Here is a 16039-nt window from a genome sequence, read left to right as displayed (position 1 = left end):
TGCAAGGTCATGCTCACCTCAGAGGTTCTCGAAAGATCTTTCCTTGCCTCATCTCTGCTACTGGAGGGAGCTAACAGCCCTTGCTGTTCCTTGGCTTGTAGCCACGTGACTCCCATCTCTGCTCTGTGTTCATGTGGCCTTCTTCTCTGTGTGTGTGTGTATGTGGAGGGGTGTTCTTTCTCCTCTTATGAGCAACCAGCCTCATGCAGTATGACCTCATCTTAACAAAATGTATCGGCAAGGACCATAGTTCCATTCTTAGATTCTGGTGGCTATGAATTAGGGCTGATGGCTATGAATTTCGGGGGGTGGAGGGCAGGATTCAGCCCAGTGCAGGTGGGGGGTATCGCTTTGTCTTCATTTCACTTTCTCAGCCATCTGCTATGTGCAAGGGTATTTTAAGTCCTGAAGGACGGATGGGTGCCATAGATAGTTCCTGGGAGCTCACAGGCTTCTCTGGAAGAGACAACAGGTGACAGCCGGCTGCAGATTTGCTGGGTGGCCTCGGTTTCCCCACCTGTGGCATGGAGGGATTAGCCCCGCTGACGCCCTCCAGATATTGTGGACAGTAGGGGGTTGCGGTACGCGGGCACACACGTGGGTGCCGATACTAGGGGATTGGTATTCCCATTTTACTGATGGGGATGGAGGGGCTCAGAGACGGTCACTTCCCAAGTCACACAGCTGTAAGCGAGCGGCAGACTTGGGATTCAGACCTACGTCTGGGTTCAAGCCACCGTGTGATCGCAAGTCCCTGCCCCCATCGGGGACTTGCTCTCCGCCTCTGTGAGTGGATACAGAGAGGATGGGGAGCCCGGTGGCTGGATGGCCGCAGGGATGGACGGGTCAGGCAGGAGGAGGTCCCGTGGCTGGCGTGCAGGTGCCCCTGGTGTTCAGGTCCCTAACCGAGTGCCTCTTCTCTCTGTCCCCAGTGCCCTCAGCCAGCATGACCCGCCTGATGCGCTCCCGCACGGCCTCCGGCTCCAGCGTCACGTCCCTGGAGGGCGCCCGCAGCCGCTCCCACACCAGCGAGGGTGCCCGCAGCCGCTCCCACACCAGCGAGGGTGCTCGCCTGGACATCACCCCCAACTCCGGGGCCACCGGCAACAACGCCGGGCCCAAGTCCATGGAGGTGTCCTGCTAGGCGGCCCGCGCCACGGCCGCCCCTGGACTCTGGGCTCACGCAGCTGCCCTTCCTCTGGCCCTTCCCGCCCCGCCTGCCACACCACACATAACTCGTATTAACCCAAAGCTTATGGTGTAAGAGAGCTCTGGGGGGACACAGTTAGACTGGGTTTGTCAAGGGCGCCTTTCCCAGCAGGGGCAGGGTGGGCGGACCGAAGGAAAAGAAGTATCTTGGTGTCCTGTGCTCATTGACGGCTGGCCTGGTGGCCGCCCCCTCACCCTCCCTCAGAGACGCCAAACTGCCAAAAACAAGACACGCCGCCCTCAACACTTCCTAAATCCAGGCCTCGGCTGACCCGAGCATCCTGGTTCTAAAGGGCACTTTGTCAGAAGCCCAGCCCCTCTACTTCCTGTTTCCTCTCCAACTAAAGACCAACTGACCCAGTTTCTGGAAACAGAACCCTGTTCCCATTTGGGGAGGGGGAGAGCAGCGGATTGTGGGTAGCTCTTTTTAACTGCACAAAACAGGAAGCGGGAGAGAGGTGGCATTTATGTGGAGGCTAGAATGCTTGGAAAAACAAATCTACGCAGTTGACGTGAAGACATAGATTTTTAAAGTTTGTGTATATATCCACTTTTTAATGCCGAAACATACAAGCCTGTTTTTCTGGCACCCTTTCACTGGACAATGAAAGTGGGCAGCAAAATCTCCGGGCTTTCCAAAGAAATGCTCTTGGCAAACATTGGTATCATTGAATTTGAGCCTTTGGCTCTGCTGTCTGCCGCCGCCTCCATAGCCGGCCCCGACTTCCCACCCCAGATACTTGAGTGAGGATTTCGTTCGTGGGGAAGACGACTTAGGTTTGTACTTGCTTTCTTTGATATGGAGGGAAACATTCCCAACAGCCGTATCCGGCTGTGATGAGTCTCCATGCAGTGGGGGCGGGGGGCGGGGGGGAGTGCAGGGAAATAGGGTGGGGGTGGGGGGGTATTTGGGTTATTAGGTGTAAGGGATTTTCTGTGGTTGTGATGGGATCCAGTGCAGTCATGATTTCAGTCGATCCCACCCCGGTTCCCAGGAATCTTGTGTGATTGAGTCAAACCCAGCTTCCGATCTCTGCCAAGTGGGGTTGAATCTGACCTTGACAGCCGAAAGTTTCTGACCTGGTAACATCACTGGATCTTTGGGGAGAACCGTTTGCTCTTGCAGGGGGTGGGGATTCACACGGGGGGTGTTGGCTGAGAAGATGAAAGGATTCTGGAATATTCCACGGGATTGCCTTCCCTCTCCTGCCTTCCTCTCCTCCCTGTCCCTCTAACCTTTTGCTGAATGGGGCGGCACCACTGACATTTCTGGGCAACGTCAAGTTCCTGCTACTGGCTTCTGATTCTCATTTTGGCTAACCATGGATCTTCTCGGAGGAAGTTTGATCTGAGTGGGATGAATCGATGCGAATCAGCCGCTGGGGCCTGGTGCTTTCCAGGACCCTAGAGTTGGTAGAAGGAAGTAGTCAAGGCTTCTAGATAGCTGGGGGGGCAGTGACTCAGTTTCCTGCCCGTACCACCCGGAGGCTTCCCCCCCCGACCTGTGCAGAAAGGTCAGGGGTCAGGGCAGGAGTGGCTGAATCGACACAGGAAACTGTAAAGTCTCTCCAGAGGAGTTTCTTAATGAGATATTTGTATTTATTTCCAGACCAATAAATTTGTAACTTTGCAGTGGCTTGTGTCTTTTTCCTCTGAGAGATCGTGTGTGCGGCCCACAGTCGCAGGAGGGGTCCTTCCTTACCTGGGGCCTCCCGACACCTGCCTTAGGGGCATCACTGTCCCCTGAGAATTAATGCGAGCCACAGATGGAAGTTTACATTTTCTAACAGCCGTAGTTTAAAAGGTGGTAAAAGAAAACAAGTGAATTTTAATAATATATTTCCCTTAACCCAGCATATCCAAAACATTACCATTTCAACATAGAATCAATATGACAAGGATTAAGATAATTCACCTTCTTTATGCTAAGAAAATCAGTATTTCACAGGACAGTGCCTCTCAATTCAGACCAGCCCCATTTCAGAGGATCAGTAGCTCAGGCAGCACAGTGACAAAGGGTTAAAGCTTTCCAACCTATATTTAGAAGGAAACATCTTTTTTTTTTTTTTTTACATTTTATTTTATTACAGGGAAGCATGTGATAAAACCACTCCCTTTCTCACACCCAGTGACATCGCTATAATGCTTGTTTCTACTATACTGAAAAAAAAATGTAAACACAACAGGTTTTAGTATGACCTCCCATTGTTATTTAGGCTTCTTAGGATTAGTTTAAAATTCACGAGAACAATTGTAAAGATGGTGCAGAGCTCCCATACACCCCACACCGAGTTTCCCCTGTTAGTAAGACCTCACTTCACTATGGTGCGCTGGTCACAACTAAGAAATCAACATTGATACATTACTGTTAACTAAGCTCTATACTTTTTTTTTTTTTTTTTTAAGATTTTATTAGGGACACAGAGAGGGAACCCAAGCAGGGGGAGTGGGAGAGGGAGAAGCAGGCTCTCCGCCAAGCAGAGAGCCCGATGCAGGGCTCGATCCCAGGACCCTGAGATCATGACCTGAGCCGAAGGCAGACGCTTAACAACTGAGCCACCCAGGCACCCCTAAGCTCCATACTTCATTGGAATGTCACTACTTTGTCCCTGTTGCTTTGTTCTGTCCCAGGATCCCATCAAGGATGCCCCATTATATGTGGTCCTCACGTCTCCTTACCTTCCTCTGGTCAATAACGGTGTCTCCCCTTTCCCTGCTTTAGCTGACCTTGACAAGTTTTGAGAAGCACTAGTCAGGCATGTTGTAGAATGTCCTTCAGTGAAGGTTTCTATGATACTTTTCTCATGGCTCAACTGGGGTGATGGGTTTTTGGAAGAAAGATCACAGAGGCGAAGTGCCATTATTAGCATGATGGGTCGTTGGGAGTCGCCACAGATGCTGTTGACCTTGATCACCTGGCTGAAGCAGTGTCGGCCAGGGTCCTTCACTGCCCAGTTACTTTTTCCGCTTTCCCATACTTGGTCTTCGGAAGGAAGTCACTAAATCACTAAATGCAGCTCCGCCTCGAGCCCGCCTTCCCTTTTAAATAGCTATCCTGCTGTTATGCTGGATTTTCTTCACTTACGTGCAGTTTCTTCGAGTGTAATTCGCTATAAATTCACTATAAGACTTGACGTCTGCGTTACGGTACAAGGGGTGGACATGCTGTAGTTTCAGAAATGGATTTGGAGTGGAAGGAGCACAGAAGGGTAAGAAGGCATTCCTAGCCACGGGGCCCTGTGGCCTCCAGTGCAGAGGAGGGAGGATGTGTGCCTTGGTGAGTAGCTTGTACTGTGGACCGGGGCGGGTGACCGTGAGTGCGGGACGTGGCAGGCGGCGAGGCAGGGAGTTCTGTATGTAAAATAAAATACATAGGACTACAAAAGAAGGGACTTAAGAGTGGCATGTAATTATCCACATGTCAACAACTGTGTGACATATTATATTGTGCTTCTTTTTTTTTTTTAAGATTTTATTTATTTATTTGAGAGACAGAGAAAGCATGAGGTGGGGAGGGTCAGAGGGAGAAACAGACTCCTCGCTGAGCAAGGAGCCCGATGCGGGACTCGATCCCGGGACTCCAGGATCATGACCTGAGCCGAAGGCAGTCGCTTAACCAACTGAGCCACCCAGATGCCCTATATATTGTGCTTCTTAAGTTAAATAGTAGCATTGAGGCAGATCTCAACATAATGGCAAGGTGTGATAAGCGTATCTGGAGATACCTGCCACAATGTGATTTCAACTGCTGATAACTGGGGTGTGTTGCCTAAGCTTGAATGGAGGGGTACGCTAAACAGCAACTAGAGATTAGTCAACACAGAGACACATTTTACCCTCATCCCAGTACACGGCCCCTGAATTCTAAACACGGACTGCTGGTTGGAGAACCCCAGCTTAGGGAGACTTACCTTTAGACGCAGGAGGCGGAGCTTTTCCCACACTCACTAGTAAGCACCTTTTCTGTGTCAGGTGCTGTGCGGGCGTCAGAACCGAGAAAGGGCAGGGGATGGCAGAGCTGGGAAGCAAGCACCGCGGTAGCGGGTGCCTACGTGAGCTTTGGGAGTGGGGGTGTGGCGGGGCCTGCCACGCTCAGCAGCTCGGGACTCGGGCTTCCACCGAGGGAAGGAACTTTTACAGGTGTTGGCGTGCACCAGATGTATTGAGAGAGAGTATACCCAGAGGCTTTTTGCCAGCTGGGGGATCCATTTCTGTTCTCCTAGCTGCTTGTTTGGGTTTCTATCCCCTAACCCTTGGGTTTCAGTAGTAGCTGGGAGAGCAAGTGTGCACTGAGATGAACCATCTCCGGGATCTGTAGGGACAGTGGGGGCCTTCACCCGCCACCTTTTTCATTGTCCCTTCTCAGACACACCCTCACTGTCGTTGGATTGGTCCCTCGATGTAGCCCCAATCCATCTGGTTACATACTAGTCTTGGGCTACTTAGGCTGCATGGAAACTCTTCAACTGTGTCCCACATGGAATCCAAGGGCAGAAGGTAAAACCCAGCCGTGTGAGGTTGGAGACCAGATAAGGGAGGGGACTTGGGGAGCACATCAGCCTCATTCTTTGTTCTTTCCAAGATTTCTGTGTATCTCCAAAGCGTAAAACGCTAGTCCTAACCCAAAGGCTATGACCTTCAGGTTCTTGGACATGGAACCAACCAGGTCTTTGTGTCTCCTAAGGGAAAGAGAATCATTGATTCAGCTTGACTTAGGTGTCCACTTGCTGTCCAATCAACTATGACTGGGTCCACCCTCCTCCCACCCCCTCCCCCCACATAAGTGCTTCAGGGGTTCTAAGCAATTGATGTAGTTGTAACAGGTGAATTGTCGTGTGCTCTGCATGGCTAAATTCATTGACAGCCAAACTCACAGTTGCAAGACAGAGCCTTCCTCACCCCTGCTTTGAGAAGTGTTTTCTTAATGCCCCGCCCTCCGCAGGAAGCACCTGCCAGGTGACAAGGGTGCCCTGCAGAGCCGGACACAGTAGTACGTGTGGAATCTGTAATGTGGTTTACCTTAGGCGTCCTTTCCTCCGAGATTTCTCTTCTATCCCCAGGGCCAGCACAAGTGCCCAGCACCTAACGGGAGGTTTTCATTAAATAGATAAACACTTCCTCTAATAAGAGTAATATTTATCAAGTACTATTTTTCTTCCCCTTTTTATTCTTTATCTGTGAGGATGAGTGATCCTTGTTTCACAGATAAGAAAGCCAAGGCTCAGAGCGATTAAATGGCTTGTCCAGTCATTTCTAAAACAGACCACGTCCCTCGCTGCCTTTTAAAACAGTTCACTGAGCACATGACAAATGCAACCATCTATTGATGTCTTGGGATTGCAGAACATCAGCTTAGTTTACCGGGGCTGAAACTGCAGATGCCCTTCAGGCTTTTAGTGCTTGAGGAGATGTTTGTCACTCTATTAAATAGTCCCACCCAGGCTCGGATGACCTGTGTTTTACCGTATCTTCAACCTCGTTCTTAATTCTTCTGTCTCCTTCTCTGCTGGCAGGCTGACATTTTCTCATTGCTATCAATAAGGCCGCTTTTAGCTGCTTCCTCGACCTTGATGTGGGATGGACTAAGAAATCCACTTTGTTAGTCTTGTGTGAAAAACAAGAGCACTCCGGTTTAGCTTGGAAATCTGGAAAAATTCTTTGCAGAATATAATCTATGGAAACATACACAGGCTGGTGCCAGATTTTTCAACTTCTTAGAAGTCATTTTTGCTCGGTTCAGTATTGGGAAAGAACCCAGATTCAGCTGGAACTTAGACTTCTCAATATGTAGGATGCTTTGGCATTTTCATTTCATCGGGGAGGGGATCAGGAACACTGGCACCTCGGCCGTATGCTTTTTTTACCTTCACAATAAAATGCTCTGGCCATTTCCCCCAAATCCCATGTTCCTAAAACTTCACCCTCCTGATAAATCATGAGAAAGTTCTCCCCAAAGCTACACATTTATCTAAATCTGGGGCATCTATAGGACTCCATGATCTAACTTCCAATTTTGAGAAAGGTGTGCTTTGGGATAGAAGTGTTTTTGGAACGAATTCATGTGGCAGTTATTCTTTTATTGGAATTGACTCTACCCCGACTTTATTATAATAGCATAATGTTTTTGAGGGAGTGGAGGTGGGAGATTTGACCAGAGGGCATCAAACGTGTCTTTCACCCTATGTACTCCGCTGTATGCACATCTGTTCACATAGCAGAACACATTTGGTTTGGGAGACAGACAAGTATGGCACCTTTCCTGCCTTAAAGAAGCAGGGTGTTTAATCAAATTATAGCATCTAACGAAGACATCAAATAAAAATGTTAAGGGATCAAGCTGCATATGATTAAAGTAAAAAAGCACTCCACTGAACACTGGTGACACTTTTTCTTTATATTTGCTGCTGTGAAGTAATGATCTAAAAAATAAAATATACTGACACATACACTGACTCCGATTTTTACTATAGTTTTGCTGACTATCCCCCATTCACGAGGACACGGAAAATCAGCCAACAATAACTGGTTTTGTTAAGCGCTTATGGCGTGCCAAGCTCTGTTCTAACACTGCGCGCCATTTGCATTTTACTCACCCATCCTCGCCACCACGAGGTAGGTGCTATCATTTTCTGCCTTTCACAGCTGAGGAAATTGAGGCTCAGGGGGGCTCGGGGAGGAATTCCAGTAAGGAATAAAGTATAATAAGGTTCACGTGACTCCCAAAGTCAGAGCCGTTTCCATTTTATCCCACAAGCTTCCTTACACTTCTCTCCACTCCCGCCGGTTCCTAAGGCAACCGGCAAAAGATACCCATCCTATCCATCTCTCCATGCATCCAACCCCTGCTTACCCGGTCCCTGACACATGCCATGCACTGTGCTAGGCCCAGAGGATGCAGTCATAGTCCCTGACCTCAAGGTACCCACAGTCTAGTTGGAGATGTAGAAAGGCATTGAATAAATGAGTCAGTAAATGAACGAATAAACCCATGAATGCTGAAGTTTCCTTTTTATGTTTATGGGAGGTGTCTCCCAGCCTGGACCCATTTGTAGTGCCGATCTTTTGTGAATTCCAGAATTCATCTTTCTGAGCCCATCTCCAAACTTGTAGCTATTTTTATTACCATACATAAAATATCTGGGACCTACTTTCCACCATTTGCACATTCATTGAACATACTCAACACTCCGTCGTTGCGCCTCATAACTGAATGTACAAGAAAATCCACCAGATCCAGGAAGTGATTTTGCTGATGATTTATTGCTTTAAGGAGAAAAGCATAAACGGGGAATTTGAGCAATGAAAATCCTTCACATTGAACAAACGTTCCACGCTACACAAATCATGAGAAAAATGAGGAATGTTGTAAAACATGACAGATTGCCCAAGTGCTATTTTTCCTCAGTTGGGAAATTCCAAGACATTCCTTCTTTTGTATTTTTTAGTCACTTGCAAAAATGGCGCTAGGAATACTTACATATGAAGTCACAGTCTGAAAATAGATATAGACATACATATATATATATATACACACACGCACACATATGTGTATGTGCAGAGATACACAGGTGACCATTCTGACCGTTCATGAGTCCCAGCTGTGCAGGCTTATTGCAGTTACTTACTTTGGATCAAGATAAGTCTTTAAAAAAGCAGTGACCTAATTCGATATAATAGTCAGGGGCTACATTGCTTCTCCATTATCTCTAACACAGTACAATGTTAATGAGATTATATCAGATGGATCATATCATTCAAATCTACTTTCTTGGGGGCGCCTGGGTGGCTCAGTCATTAAGCGTCTGCCTTCGGCTCAGGTCATGATCCCGGGGTCCTGGGATCGAGCCCCACATCGGGCTCCCTGCTCAGTGGAGAGCCTGCTTCTCCCTCTCCCACTCCCCCTGCTTGTGTTCCCTCTCTCGCTGTGTCTCTCTCTGTCAAATAAATAAATAAAATCTTAAAAAAAAAAATCTACTTTCTTTGCTCACTCTCTGAATCACTTTGAAATTAACATTGCAATTATTGTCCTGTTGTCAGTAAAGCATCTCTTGTACCTTTTGAATTGGGGGGCCTGCTAACTGGGCTTAGTGTCAGGAAAGATGGCTCAGGTGTCAGATGGAGCCTGGTTTGCAATCCTGGTCCACAGTTCACTAGCTGGTAAGACACTGAACAAATAACTTAACCTCTATGAGCCCCAGTGTCTTAGCTCTAAAACAGGGAAATGATTATAATGCCATATCTCATAGGTTTGCTATGGGGATTAAATAAGGTATAGCCAGGAAGCACCTCGCCCAGGCCTGGCACTCAGGGGTCCTCCCCAAATGCTGAGGATAAAGGTTTAGCAAGAAGCGATGGTTTGGTGAATGCAGGTTTCCTCTCTCTCCCCACCTGAGCATGCCAGAGAAATTCACTCTAAGCACTAATGTGAGTTTCTTCACCAAAGGTTAACAAATCCTTAGCATATCTTTCCCTCGTCCTGGAACATGGAGTTACAAAGGACTGGAGAGACCGTCTATCTCATCTACTGGATGCCCTGCCAATGAGACACTCGGAGGCCTGGAGGTCTCCCCGGGAGCAAGGTCAAGTGGAATAAACAGGGATTTGGGCTCCAACTTGTTTTGGCTGATTTCTCAGCCTCTTTGAATCTCAAATTTTTCATGTATAAAATGGGGACAAGAGGCTTACTCACACTTGTAGTGACAATTAGTAAGATAATTTAAAAGCTAGCAAAGTGAGTGGCACCACATAAGCTTTCAATAAAGGGACATTTTTGCATTGTGATTATTATTCTTAACTTTCACTGAAGTACGTCACACCAGGGCAGAGTGATTGTGGCTGCTAGAAAGATCTTCCTCACTTTGGTCCCAAACTTCCTTCCCCGTGACTTCAAAACATGGAGCTGAGACCTCCCCTGCATAGGACAGGTCTGTTTCTCAAATTCCAACTGTGGCCACTCTGGCCCACTCAGTCCCAGGATAATCCCAGATTCCTCCAACCTGGCTTCCTAGGATCTTAGAAGCCACGCTCATTTCCCCAAATTGAGATGCAAACTCATTAAGAACCTAGCTCTTGGGTTTCTGCTGAATTTCAAATGTGGTTAGCTGTCATCCGGTCCTCTTAATTTATAGATTTCACTCCGAGAAAATCCAACATAGATCCACACAAGGGCTTTTTGGAGAACCTATTCGTGGGGTGAATGCTCTTCACACAAGAATTCTTTTTTTTTTTAATAAAAATGTACATTTCTTTAAATATTAAATGTATCTTTCCCTATGATACTTAAAATAAGATTTGGCTGATGAAAATTAGATTGGCACGTACCTTTGGAAGAAGAGAGCCTCTGAGTAAAAGTAGGAAAACATACACAGGTTCTTTTATTCATCAAATACGTGTTGAGCTCCGCTGTATGCCTTGTACTGGGCCAAGCAAGTGGGAGGTCACAGTCAGGAGGGCACCTTCCTTTTATCCTACTACAGAATCCCTCTGTACACCACACAGAATTTCCTGGGGAATAGCCCACACATCCCTCATCTGCAGCATTCGGTAAACAAAATCGTCTTTTAAATGCACAATGAGATCTAGTTCTGATTTGAGGGGGCTATCGGTAGGGGATTCGTGGGTTTTTGTCTAGCCCATATATTTTTGGATGCTCAGGCACCTAAATTATCAGAAAGTCAGATACTCTTCTCTTGGGAAAGGAGCCAGAGAGACAGTAAAAAGACTGAGAAACGAGAGCGTGAAGTCGGTGATGCGGACATGTTTTCCTTCTCGACACGTCTGGAAGCTCTAAGCGTAGGGGCAACAACATGGGTTAGAAAGTCAGCCGGACTTGGGTTAGAATCCCGCTCCTCGACTCACCAGCCGGGCGACTTTGGTCAAGGCTCCATACCTTTCTGAGCTTCCATTTCACATTTGTAAGAATAGAAATAATAATGGGCACTTTTCAGCATGATTGCGAAGCTTCTCCACGAGCTAACACACATATAGCACTGAGAACTAGGTCTGGTACACAAAAGGTAAATAAAGGTAAATAAAAGAATTATAACAGTAAATATTTATATTCTACTAATAAGATAAATAATAGCCTCATTTCCACTCATAACAACTTTCTGTTCCTTTTAAGCTCCAACCCCTTTTTGGCTTTTAATCCTGGTTAAATATATTTCTGTTTCTAAACAACTGGTAAGCCTCTGTCTTCACACCAGAACTGGGTTGTTTGGGTCAACAGACCCGAAGTCTCTGGAAAGGGTCCCTGTGGCAGAAAGAGAGGTGTCCGGTGCCCAGTATGTGACCTGACCCTGCTGCCCTAGGCTGATGCCGAGTGGATCCACTTCTTGGTTTGACCCACATACAGCCTGCAACCGTGTCAGTTATTTCAAGTGGGGCTGGCCCAGACATCTGCTGGGCCTCCCAGGGCTCTGTAAGAGCAGAGGAATGTCCTGGGATGCCACTCCCAGGGGCCATGGAGGCCATCCTAGGGGCTCCACCAACTCCCATGAGCCCTCAAGCAGGGAGAGGGTCTAGATGTGTGGCAGAGTTGGCCAAGTGCCCAGCGTCCTGTGGGTCAGCAGCAGATTCATGCTAGTCCATCACCTCTTCTGAAAATTGGCTGACCCTGCCCTGACCCTGCAGTATTGACTGGAGACTTTTCCCATGAATAAGAATGAAAGTTATCAAATTGCATTTCTGACCGGAATGAGCCCAGTTTGTACCCTTTACACGGCAGGGCTGAAGAGAGACTTAACCTCCACAAAGCCTGGGTTAATGAACACAATTTTCCTTTAAAAATCAAAACCAAACAACCGTTCACCTCACTTGGCAAATATTTGGTGACCTTAGGGGGCACAAATCTCCAGACTCAGAGCTACTGAGGTGTGCTATGGTCAGAACTATCTATTAGAATGCCCCTTGGCAGGGCCCAGATGATAGACTGTTCCAGTGTCCTAAATCCCATCTGTCCTTCTGAATGGACCCAAAGAGTCTTGTGGCTTAGCATCGAGAACGGGAATGGGTGATATTAAATGCCTAGCTGATTCTGCTCCTTGGGACTCCGGCAAGATCCAGCAAGACTTCCGGTGACTTGGACAGGCTTGGGTTTTGTCCAGAATCATTGGAGATGGGCACTTTCTCTGGAGTGTATGCAGCAGGCTGCCAAGGAGGGGACTCATACCCTGGGCCCGAGCAGCACCATAATGGGTCATCTGGGTGGCTGGAGATAGGACAGGGGGCCAAGGATCTGGATCAGGACAGTTAGAAGTCCGTGGGAAGTGGACAAAGAAGGCTCAGCTGTGGTCCTCAGAGGGTTGGCTTTACAAACATTGGGCCAGGCCCCGAGCCCCGTGTTTTGTGCCTGCCTAATTGGCAATTTCTGAGAAGTCAGGGTAGGATTCTAAGTCAGCAAAGATATCGTTGGGATTCCTACAACTCAGGTTGCAGAAGCAAGCATTAATCCATAGGACCTGGCGGGAGAAGCCAGGCCCATCGGGACACTGGAAGGAGACATCGATGGTCTTGGACTTATAGGGGGTGCAGCACCTGCTGTCCGTGCAGACCCCACAGTACTTCGGCCGGTAGGGGCGTGTGCTGATGCAGCCGGCGAGGGTGAAGTTCATGGGCGCCTCTGGCTGGTACACGGCCAAACACTTCTTCCCTTCCTGCAGGAAAGGAGGTTTCAGTTGGGATGCTCAGAGGATGAACAGCCACCTTCCTCCCTCCAAGCCCTCAATTCTCCCTTTGCACGCAACGTGCAGGCCCACTCCACCTTTCCTTCAGGTCTGTGGCATCTTTAAGCTGGGAGGGACCTCCCCAAGCACAGCAAGACGCAGCCACGTTACGCAGGACTAACTTCAGACCTCACGGGGCACTGTATTGCAGAGGTGGTTCCTCGCAACCCGCAATGTCCTCTTGCCTACATTTCTGCCTCGCCAATGCCCAGGACCCCGTCACAGTTGTACCAACACAGAAAGCCCGTGTTGCCTCTCCAGTCTACCCAGCGTCCCGGCTAGCCATCCCGGGGCTCCACGACTGGGGCATGCGCTTTCCCCGAACCTGCCCCTCCTCCACGCACCCCTGCCCCGCCTCCCACACACACCCTCCTCACATAACTTGTCCAACCGCAGTGCGTTCTGTAGAGTCTGCTCTGTCTCTCCACTGGGATGTGGGCCAGGCAAGAGGAGGGCCCTTTCTGTCACTACAGGCCAAGTCTGTGCCTGGTACACAGTAGGTACTCACTAAACTCATTGCAGGAATGGCTCTACTATGTTCCGGCATCATTCCAGAACTCGGGGTAGAGCAGAGCCAGGCTCGTGGGGCTTGAGGCTTACACAGTTCAAGGAGCCATCGGAGGCTCACAAGTACAAAGCCAAATTTGGGTGCAAAGCATGAGCCAACAGCGAGGACGTGAGGTGGCGCTGGGGTAGAGCACCCTCCACCTCGAGTGCCCTGGGCATTCACCCAGCTTAAGACCTCTGCCCCTGTTTCTCCTGCTGCTGGTCGCTTTTCCATCCATGCTCCCAGGAAAGCCACATCTTCTGAGTACCTACTGTGCACCGAGCACCAAGAATACGCAGGCCAGCATGGCCGAGGTCACTGATCAGAGAGAGAAGAGAAGAAGAAGGACGAGGTGGCAGGATCGGGCTGGCCGGCACAGAGATCACTGGAGTAGGGGAAGGGGACAGCAAGCGAGGAGGATTTGTGGGAAGCTGAGCTGCCTTGTCTCCCGGGCACCCCTCTCCTCAGCAACCCCAAGAAACCATCAGTACTCCAAAAATGGAGTCAGTGCTGAGTTTTTTGTTTTTTGTTTTTTTTCTTTTCCATGCAAGGCAGATGACCAGTCCTAAGATAGAAGCCAGGAGGCCTTGAGAGAGGCAAATCAGACCCATTTCTCACTGCCGTAACCTACTCTGTCCCGGATCCTTTGTTTTACTGATCTTAGACTCTCCAAGCTGGAGGAGATGTCTGAGACCAACCCCGCGTTTTACTGATGAGGGGCCTGGGGCTCCGAGATGTGGAGAGCGGCCACCGTCCTGTGCAGCCAGCAGTAGACGGGCACGTGACCCCCGCTGTCCTGAGCCCTGTTTCGAGCTCCCTGACTGCCCAGCGCAGCTGTCATGCGTGCTGGGACAGGAGCAGAGGGGGAGTGGCGGCCAGTGAGGGTCACCTCCACATCACCACCGGAGAGCACTTGTTCCCATTTCACAAAGGGCCCCCACGAGGAAGTCCAGGGGCCAGGCTTGAAGCGGGGCCTGTCTGTCTGGAAGTCCGACGCGCCTCCCCACTCCCCGCCCCCCCAACCCCCCCCCGGAAGGTGGACTGACCTTGATGTGTGGACGCATGTCCACGTCACAGGGCCGCAGGTTGCAGAGGCGGCTCTCTTGCTCGGGCCAGCAGTGGCTGTTGGCGTTGGAGATGCGAGTAGAGATCCCCAGTCCGCAGGTGGTGGAGCAGGGACTCCAGGGGCTCGTGTAGGCCAGGCAGTTCCTGTGCCACGGCTCCGTCTCACCTGTGGCCGCTGAGGACAGGGACCAGACTCCCCGTGAGCTTCCTACCGCCGTCAGCACACACAGGGTCAGGGACCCTGAAGCTCCCAGGGGAGGGGTGCGGGCTGTCTCCCCCACCCCCAAAAGGGCAAGTCAGCTTCTAACCAGCATGGGTCCCCAGGGAGAGGAGGACCTCTTTTGAGCTCTTACACTTCTCTGGAGGAAAGACCATCTTTACAGAGAGGTGGACCAGAGTGCAAATCTGCTCAACCACCTATAAGCTGTGTGGTTTCAGATAATTCCCTCTGGGCCTCAGTGTCCTTACTGGAATAAAACATCTGCCTTTCATGGCTGGTGTGACAACGAAAGAACCTGTTTATTGAGTATATATTGGGCATCTGCAAGGTGCTGGGATTTGAAGAATGAAAGATACTGTACCTGCCCCTACAGAGGTCAAGTTTATTTGGAGAAAATCAGAGGGAGTGTCCATACCCTAGAGCCTGATATCTCATCTGGGTGATGCTGAGGGCACAGTGGGTAGGGACACACACCCTTCAGAGCCACATTGCCTGGGTTCAACTCTGAGCACAAGCACTTAGTAGCTGGGCAACTTCCGATAGCCCCCACCTCCATGCCTCAGTCTCCCCACCTGCAAGGGGGGCGCTGATAATCTCATCTCCCTCCGAAGGCTGTGGACTGAAAAGATGGGTTCACGCATATGAAAGCCGGAAAGCCAGCCCTGGCTCAGTAAATGTGAGCTTTCATGGTTTCTTGACTGACAACTAAACACCAAGTCTTGGATGGTTCTGTTAATGTATGCATCCCAGCCTCAAGCGCTCAAGTATTCTCCGAGTAATGGAAAAATGGATGGAGCTCAAGACGGAGGCAGGTAAAAAGCCAGGAAGACAAAGGAGAGATCCCTCGGAAAGATGGCACAAGATACACAAGAGAAGGATCTGAAGAGGACGCCAGTCCAGCCTTGACACAAACACACACACAGGCAGGCGGGCACTCACAGGAAGCCGAGAAGGGGACAGGCAGAGGGGGAGAGGAGGAGAGACAGATGGTAGGGCAGGGGAAGAGGGGGAGGAGGGGAGAGGGAAGGGGAGGGAGAGAGTGTGATTTGGAGGGGAGAACAGGAGCTGGGAGGAAAGGAAAAGCAGATTGGGGGAGGGGCAGAGAGGAGGAAAGGGAAAAGTAGGAAAGAAGAGACACCTAATGGGATCAGAAGGAGGGAGGAAGGAGAAGGGGAAGGAAGGAGCAGTGCTGGATGCCCAGACCCTCCAAGTTCACAGGTGTGCAGGAAACAGGGCTGGACAAGGCGGGAATGAATGTGTGAGAGAGGGAAGCTT

The 16039-nt window shown here is 49.6% G+C and overlaps 2 protein-coding genes across 3 annotated transcripts in view; one reads left to right on the top strand and one right to left on the bottom strand.

The window, feature by feature from the left end:
• NDRG1 (N-myc downstream regulated 1) overlaps positions 1–2841 on the top strand; it is a 54150-nt gene extending 51309 nt beyond the window's left edge. The window contains exons 16-17 of one of the 2 annotated variants that reach the window (XM_035011984.1): positions 933–1034; positions 1065–2841. In XM_035011984.1, coding sequence (XP_034867875.1) covers positions 933–1034; positions 1065–1144 — 182 coding nt within the window. In that variant the 3' untranslated portion in view covers positions 1145–2841. Of the gene's footprint in view, positions 1–932 lie in introns of both variants that reach the window. The other variant, XM_035011983.1, reaches the window with a different exon arrangement.
• A 4867-nt stretch (positions 2842–7708) lies between these two features.
• Positions 7709–16039, bottom strand: part of CCN4 (cellular communication network factor 4) — a 38680-nt gene continuing 30349 nt past the window's right edge. Inside the window, exons 4-5 of the mRNA XM_035011981.1 lie at positions 14526–14719; positions 7709–12863 (exon numbers count right to left, since the gene is read on the bottom strand). Coding sequence (XP_034867872.1) covers positions 12564–12863; positions 14526–14719 — 494 coding nt within the window. The 3' untranslated portion in view covers positions 7709–12563. The remainder of the gene's footprint in view (positions 12864–14525; positions 14720–16039) is intronic.

This window comes from Mirounga leonina, unplaced genomic scaffold (assembly GCF_011800145.1).
Source record: "Mirounga leonina isolate KUSES-001 unplaced genomic scaffold, KU_Mleo_1.0 Mir_165, whole genome shotgun sequence".
Classification (NCBI taxonomy): Eukaryota; Metazoa; Chordata; class Mammalia; order Carnivora; family Phocidae; genus Mirounga; species Mirounga leonina.
The sequence above is the reverse complement of the archived record's forward strand: the minus strand, read 5'-3'. Positions and strand labels throughout refer to the sequence as shown.